The following is an 8798-nucleotide window of genomic DNA, read 5'->3' as shown; positions in this document are numbered from 1 at the left end:
ATTAATAAATGCTTGACGAAATTGCACATAAATATTACCAAAAAAAATTTAAAATTCAGATTCTCTAGGATTATCTTCTGGAAGGGTGTAAATGTACCTTAAAATTTCAAGTATAAACTTATCAAAATATTGAAGACATCGAGTACGATGCTGCGTCATATTTATCACATTAATGGAGTCTGAGTTTTCAGCAAGCAACACTTTAAACTCTCGCCATACTTTTTCAACACGAACCGCTGCTATCAACAAGTCGGATGAGATCATTTCTAAAGACGATACATTCATGTCTGGGGAAAGCTCCAAATTTTGAATGCGAGAAAATGTCTGTTCCAAAGCACCTTGAAATTCATTGATGGCTTCGATGTATTGTATTTGGAATGTTCTCAATTGCTCTTCAACGATGGGTTCATCCGTTTCTGCCTGCATGTCCTTCAAATACTCGGCTACAAGAGACTCAAGTTCTGGAATGAAATTATCTCGTGTAAGTGGTTGAATCTCAACAGGTAAAAGGATTGGGAACGAATTTTGTGCTGTATCCCTAATTAAATCACTTTGTTCCGCGTGTTTAGAAATTTCAGAACTCGTAGACTCTTGTGGTGGTTGATGACCAGCAGATACTGTTTCAAATTGAGATTTTCCACCAATGGCTTCTTTGTATTGAAATGGCCTTTGGCTTGTATCTTTCGATCCAGATGGAATATCCCTGGAACTTAAATTTATGGCTTGGTCACTAGATTCTTCCATGAGCGTTTCCCAAGTAAGTCGTATGTTATTAAAGAAAGCTGAGAATTTAGGCTTTTCTTTGTGGATTTCCTTAGTGAGATTTTTTTGTCCTGATATGGGCGGTACTTCGCATATTGGGGTTTTATTGGATTCATTTGATACTGTAGAACCTTCACGAGTGTCTGTTTTAGGTTCTAAGTCACCGAGTTTAGGATCTCTCATACTTTGAGGCACAACTTCAGCAACACATTCCGGCTTTTCTTTGCGGATTTCTTTTGTGAGATTTTTTTGACCTGATATAGGCGGTACTTCGCATATTGGGGGTTTATTGGATTCATTTGATACTGTAGAACCTTCACGAGTGTCTGTTTTAGGTTCTAAGTCACCGAGTACAGGATCTCTCATACTTTGAGGCACAACTTCAGCAACACATTCCGGCTTTTCTTTGCGGATTTCTTTTGTGAGATTTTTTTGACCTGATATAGGCGGTACTTCGCATATTGGGGTTTTATTGGAGTCATTTGATACTGTAGAACCTTCGTGAGTGTCTATTTTAGGTTCTAAGTCACTGAGTACAGGATCTCTCATAGTTTGAGGCACAACTTCAGCAACACATTCCGGCTTTTCTTTGCGGATTTCTTTTGTGGGATTTTTTTGACCTGATATAGGTGGTACTTCGCATATTGGGGTTTTATTGGAATCATTTGATACTGTAGAACCTTCACGAGTGTCTGTTTTAGGTTCTAAATCACCGAGTACAGGATCTCTCATACTTTGAGGCACAACTTCAGCAACACATTCCGGTAAATCTACTGGGGACTGAAGAGCAAGATTTTCTTCAAGTTTTACGTCATAGTTACAGACTGACAATTCCTCGTCCGATTCTTTCGAAGTATTAGGTTTTTTGGATTCAGGTTCCTGTTTCGAAGATAAGTGACGTCTCTTTGATGGAGATAACGAAATGTTATTTTTGCTGTCTTCTGTTTGTTTAGTTTGATCGACAGACAAACTGGAAGTGTCCATCTGCGTCGGAGGAGTAACTGGAGAAGAAATATTGTAGTCTTCTGAACATGGGAGATCCTCGGGATTCGCAATGGATACTGTCAATACCAATTCACTGATTTCTCCAGCAATACTGTGGTCTTCCACAGTACCAATATTTTCTGTATTTGAACATTCAGCGACTTCATCGAATATTGGTGATGCATCATTACTGTCCTCCTTAGTCCCGACCCTCATATCACCTCCATTTGGATACTCATCAACGAATTCTTGTGACATTGATGATGTATCGTCACTGTCTGGAGTCTCGATCATAAATTCACCCGTATTGGAACTTTCATCATCAACTTCTTGTGACATTGATGATGATCCCTCATTATTGCCAGTAGTCCCGACAATCATATCACTTGCATTTGAACATTCTTCTGAGACTTCTTCCGATATTGAGGGAGATGCATCATTACTGTCCCCAGCCTCAACTATCAGATCATCGGAATTGTCATCATCCACTTCTTGCGATATTGGTGATGCAACACTACTGTCCACAGTCGCCACCATCACATCATCTGAAGAATGGTGAGCTCTCGTTTCAGAAATGTCAGAGGTAGATGACGAAATCTCTGGCACCATAATGTCTTCAGAAGGGGCATTCTCTCTATCTTGCGACATATTATTAATAGGAAGTTCAAAAAAACACAAATATATTTGAAGTAGACTAGCGCACACTAAATCCGAATTCTGTAAATATATTTCGTTCGACTAAAATGCTGAGAACTTGTTCCAAGAATACCAGCGAGTTGCGTAATCAGATTCCACCTTCAACTGTCACGGTTACGAATACTTGACCTTAAAAACCTGGGTACGATACTGAATTTAGTGCGGGGAAAGAACAGGTAGAAAAAGAAAACCCAAAAATACAACGATGAAAATTGAACCTGCAACCTTAATGCTTCAGAGCATTTAGTGGAACGACAATAGTACCAGTAAATGCTTCCGAAATTACTGAAAAACATAAAACACCGCACCAGAATAAAACTTTGGATCAATTCATGGAAAATGAAAGTAGTTCAGTGCCTGCCATTAGTAAAAAAAAAATTAAAGTAGATTAGTAAGCCTCTAATATTATTCCATTTTCCTTGGTTGCTGTATTATTTACTATCTGCTGATAAATATAGCCACAAATAAACTAATACAACTTGATCCTGGATATTGCATGCAAACATGAAGTTATTTTTTAACGTAATGTATTTTATTTTATTTTATAACCGTCGTTGAACAGCCTGGGGTATTTTGGGTTTACGACTACCAATATTCAACTCCGTAGACTTGTAATTTTGAACCCAAACCAGATGACAAGGGCACTCCTGGATCAAGTATGGGGAGAAATTTGCCTTCGTGCAGGACTATTTGATGTAAGTAACACGCATTTGAGTTACATGAAGAGGAAAACCTCTCACGGTTAGCCTGACGGCAAGGAGCATTTAACCCATGATCCGTCTACCTCTGAGGGTATTTTGCGTCAGTACTGTTGTTGGTTGGAGCCGGGTGCGGAATTCGTATCCACCAGCTATCATGTTCTTTCCCTTTAGTCACTATGGCTCAACGCAATGTATTTGCTAAATATTTCGTTATATTAACTCTGTCAGCATATCGGTAGAGTCACTGTATGTATAGGCCAGGGTTGACTACCTGCCAGTACTCCTGGTTGGGTGTCAGAACCTACTTGCACCACTCTACTACAATGTTTCTGGTGATTTCAGAGCCGTAAAGAATTTCAGTGAGTGATTATTACCATTGTTTGCTCTCTGACCTATATGGAGATGATGCAGTGTTTGCATCAGCAGTATTTATTTACTTATTGTTTCACGTATATGTGAAGTTTTGTCTGCTCTTTACAAAATACGGCTTATTCACTCTTGTCTTGATGAGATAGCACAAGTTTAGAGAAGAAGATTATAAAGATACATCCCCTCAAGGCTAATTCGGTATTCGAACTAGTAGATTTGATTGGATAATTAACGCCACATTAGAGACAGTACGGCACGGTACTTTTATTTACGTAGCACTAAATCTGAACAATGGGCGGGCTGGGAAATATCTCAAAGGATGATCCGGAGACAACATGCATACGTCACACCCCTTTTTACAAAGAGGAATCATTCACACACCATCCATTCACCAGGAGATCCTAATTTTGACTTGAACTAGAGCACCATCAATCTCCGATACAGTACCCCCGGAGGTATTGATTTGTTATGTGAACTTTGAGGACTTAGTGATCCCGACAGATTTGATTGCATCAGTCACCATTTCGTATGCGGGGAGTCTGTCAGAGGTTTATAAACTGATCATCGTCCATACGAAACTAAGAAACCGGTAGTAAAATTCCATACAAATATTTGATAAACTACTTGCTTTATCATTCCAAATTATTATTCATAAAACAGATGTCCCTTGCAGACATTCTCTAACAGAATTTTTTTTTTCAAAAGGTAAAGAGGTGAGTTTTTGAATGTTCTTGTAGAAATTTTGATGCCAGTTTTTATAGTTTTTTGAGGACGCTGGTCACCTTAGTGATTTTTCTGAGATATTACTGCTAATAGAAGTCACCCTGGCCCTCTTGCTGTTAACGGTTTTGTATTCTAGAGGTAGCGGGTTCATAACAGTGAATGTATGTGTCTTCTTATCTAGACGAGCCGCATTTTAAAATGAGGAGACTAATCTGCACATGTAAATGTAAAAATAAGTAATTTAAATAAATGAATAAAACTACTAATCATTTAGAGTTGTTAATACGACCCAAATGAAAACTTTTTGAAAAAATAAGTGTTCTTTGTAAGCTTATCTAAACGATTCCATTACCTATGAATCCTATTCTTACTTACACCTGTGTATCCTACTCTTTTAAGCTTTACTTAAACTAAACGAATCGTAACTTTTAATTTTAACTTCTGAAGCCACTCCGATTACCTGAGGAAAAGTGTGTTCCAGTTAAGAATTTTTCTATCTTGCTTATTTTATATTTCTGTTGCCCAACTATTAGAGCACAAAATTTGTATTAGAGCACAAAATTTGTTTTCGCAATTCTGTGAGCTACAAACTGTAGGATGAATCAGCTTTTCATTCTGGATCTCTGAAATTTTCCTCTGCTCGGCTACTTTAACGATTGCTCAACTTCATTGGTTTATTGGTACAGCATACATTTGCAGGCTTGTGTGCTCAATTAAGGCTTATAAACCTTTGTCAAGTAGCAGAACAGATAGCACAATACAGAGAAAGACATCACAAAGAATACATCCAGGGTTACGGCAGGATTCGAACCCACCACCTCCACGCTTAACTGAGTGTTTGGCGGGCGATACCGCTCGGCCACGGAGGCCCCTACTCAAATTCATCTCTTTCGAGGCAAGTAGTAGTAGTAGTAGTTAATTTACGTCGCACTGGAGCTGCACAATGGGCCATTAGCGACGGTCTGGGAAACATCCCTGAGGATGATCCGAAGACAAGCCATCACAATTTTGATCCTCTGCAGAGGGGATTGCACCCCTGCTTCGGTAGCCCGACGACCTGCACGCGAAGTCGAGCACTTTACGGTAGAACAGTTTAACGAGGACCAATACCGCACACCCTCGGTCCCTACGCAGACTGATCCAAGTGGCCACCCACCCGCTCACTGACCGCAGCCAGTGATGCTTGACTTCGGTGATCTGCTGGGAACCGTGTCTTAACGATCAGTCCACTGCGGGACCTTTCGAGGCAAAGAGGGTAAAAATGAGAAACATAGATCCTCTTCATCGTCATCAACTTAACTCAACGTAGAGGGGGGATCTCCTAGGCCGAGCGGTATTACCCACCAAACGATCTGTAGCAGGTTCAAATTCCGCCGTAAACCTGGATGTATTTTGGTGCTGTCTTTCTCTGAATTATGCTGTCTGTCTTTCTATTTGAGAAGAACACACAAGCTGTCATGTATGCAAACCAATAAATTAATAAATGCAATTTAGAGTTATTAAACGATTGAAATATTTTAAGACGATGACACAAAACTGTCACACTATCATAAAATAAAGCGTTAGTCAAGAGCATGCGTTGGAAAAGTTCAATTTCAATTATGTCAATGATTAATTCCTATGAAGGCCCTATTAATGGTTGGTACTTTATTTACGTCGCACCAGAGCTGGACAATGTTCAATTAATGCAGAAATCTATATGTTAATTTTATTTACTTATTTCATTTGTCGTTATAAATACATATAGCAGGCATATATAGTTATCTCAAAATATAATTTATAACTCCTGGTCAAGTCGAAGAACAAATAGCACAAATTAGAACCCGCTTCTTCCGCGCTATGGAATGTTTAGTGGAATTTCCATATTTGTTGGTGCTCCAAAATCTCCCTTTACCGGATTCGCTAAAAATCAAATGTTATTAACAAAAAAATATACAAGATCATCCTTTGAATATGGGTGGCTAACATAATGTAATAACTATAAAATGAGATGTTTCCACTTTATGTTAAATTAATGGAAGTAAGATGATTGCCTCTACCATTTTATATATTCTCAAAGGACGGAAAAAAACATGATGTGATCAATTAACAAGGAAGATAAATATATCTTTGGCTGTTTTTTTATCATAAAATTAATATAAACTATAATGGTGCTTATCGAGACATGATGGCTCAGGGGATAGAGCCTTCCAATGAGGTGATCTGGTTCGAATCCCAGCGATGGCTGGTTGATACGATTTTAGCCTCCGGCTAGCACCGACAGCAGTGCTGACATAAAATATCCTCAGTGGTAGACGCATCATGTTTTAGAGTCCCCTTGCCTTCAGGCTGGCCGTGGGAGGTTTTCGGGGCTTTCCACTCTTGTAACGCAAATGCGTGTTAGTTCCATCAAAAAGTCCTCCACGAAGGTAAATTTTTCCCAAATACTTGATCCAGGAGTTGCTTTGTCTTCTGGATAGGGTTCAAACTTGCAAGACTACGGAGTTGAACATTAGTATTCCTAAACCAAAAAATTTGGTCGGCTGTTCAACGATGGTTATAAAACAAAATGGCACTTATCAATAAATTTTTAACTTATCCCTTATTTAGTGGTATTTTCCCGTAATATTTATATACCATTTCTTGATATTATTAAAACATCCTTCATAATGATAATTGTTCAAAAATAAAGCTTACAAGTAAAGTTTAGTGTTTAAAACATAGCATTGCTCTTTTATTATTTCATAAAAAAATCTCACATTATCTTAATCCTTACCAGACCAATGCTACTATTTAAGCGGCATGGTACATTTACTTATTGGGTTCAATACACGGGTATGATGGCTAATGATATGACGGGTATGATATTTGATTATTTTTGAACACTCGTCGTTGTCATATTTATGATTATTTATAATTACTATTTTGTCATAATCAAATTGTAATTAACTACATAATTAACAATTATTATTGTAATTAATAATTAAAACTAAACATGAAGGGAAGATAAGTTTAAAATACATCCGCAAATTGTTAAGGGATAAACTGCGAATGATAAGCTTATGGGTGAAGTTGCTATGGTAACCGAGCAAAATGATGAGGTTCAAATTAATATCCTTAGAAAATGGGAAACTCATTCTATGGAACCAAATTTGTGAAAATACTAGCAAAAACATTTTTGATTCTTTCAATTGAATAATTTTTAACTTAATGAAACTATCTGGTTTATCGCCCAGAGAATAAAAATGATTGCGTGGGCAATCATGGGCGTTTGTCAATCTAAACTAGCTGGGGACAATCTTGGATATCAGGTTTTCATAACGCAAATGGGAAAATTCCAGTTTCACTTTTTCAACATCAATTCCCGCTTTAATCACATTAAGATTAACATTAAGATAGGTGATAATCTATTTAGACTTAATCTGGTATTGATAACGACGTAACAACTAAAATTGGTGATCTATTTGGACATGAATCTGGTATTAATAACGACATAACATTTAAAATTGGTGATAATTCCATTTAAATTTTCCATTAAATCCCTTGACATATCACTAAACAAACTCTCGGAATTATTAATTTCTTGGTAGAGAAACGATCGTTGATTGTCAACTCGCAACGGAATGTTGACAGAAATGCCAACTGCTTCGGACACAGCCAAAATAATTAATAAAACGATAAACAACTACAAACTAAATTTTGAAAATATTTGACTATTTTTGTTTACTTTTTAAAAGGTATAACATTCATAACTACAATAAAGTGGTGAATTATATAAGCCTACGAATTATTTAGAAATAGTAGTGGATAAAAATCAACTAAATTGAATTTATTAAACCAAGAATCACAACTGATAAACTACCACTTTAAAAATTTTTATTTGCTGTCTGGAGCAAATTGGTATCTCTGTGTTGAAGATGTCTGAGACACGTCAATTATTGTTTTGACATAAGAACCAAATGACGTCTCCCAGACGTTTTCGTATGTCAAGGGGTTAATGATGAATCTAATTTTCTTTTTGGTTCAGAATGTTCTTTAGTTTTGACACTTTTGTTTTCTTAGTGTTTTTGGAATACCTTGTTCCCTAACCAAATTGTTTGATTCGTTTGGTTGTGAAAATAAATCATTCAAAGTCTTCGAACATATCCTTTCGCTGCAGAATATTTGTATCCGAAGCTGATAATTTAGGTCGGGAAGCAAGGTTTAGTTTCTTTAGAACCGTTGTCGTGTAGATTGCACGATGCTCCCTTCGTGGTATCATACATGAAACGAGTTTTTCTGACTCTAGCTTTACAAAATTTTGTTAAAAAATTTGGTTTAAAATTTTGAAAACTAAGGATTTCAGAACTGAAGATCAATCCAAAAATGAACTGAAACTACGAGAACAGAAATACATATGGCAGATGAAGATCTGCTATCAACGTTCTGTACAAGTAGGGAGGTAATTAACAGAAAAGGTTGTTCGGATTTCTGTAAGGCATCGGGCACAGTCAATTAATCATTCAAAATTACTAACTACATAATTTTTATGCTTTTTTTTTTTTTAAATCTGCAAAAGTTCTAAAAGCTTTAGTGCAATTTTTC

General features: G+C 37.0%; 1 protein-coding gene across 1 annotated transcript; it reads right to left on the bottom strand.

The window, feature by feature from the left end:
- Nucleotides 1–72: 72 nt before the first annotated feature.
- On the bottom strand, nt 73–2815 carry LOC139426958 (serine-rich adhesin for platelets-like; the record flags this gene model as incomplete). Its single annotated transcript, XM_071187186.1, is given in 1 exon segment — nt 73–2815. A coding segment is annotated over 1 exon segment (2322 nt), but the record flags the coding sequence as incomplete, so codon positions are not given.
- Between the last annotated feature and the right edge of the window lie 5983 nt (nt 2816–8798).

The sequence above is a fragment of the Parasteatoda tepidariorum genome, chromosome 10 (assembly GCF_043381705.1).
Source record: "Parasteatoda tepidariorum isolate YZ-2023 chromosome 10, CAS_Ptep_4.0, whole genome shotgun sequence".
In the NCBI taxonomy this organism is placed as follows: domain Eukaryota; kingdom Metazoa; phylum Arthropoda; class Arachnida; order Araneae; family Theridiidae; genus Parasteatoda; species Parasteatoda tepidariorum.
The sequence above is the reverse complement of the archived record's forward strand: the minus strand, read 5'-3'. Positions and strand labels throughout refer to the sequence as shown.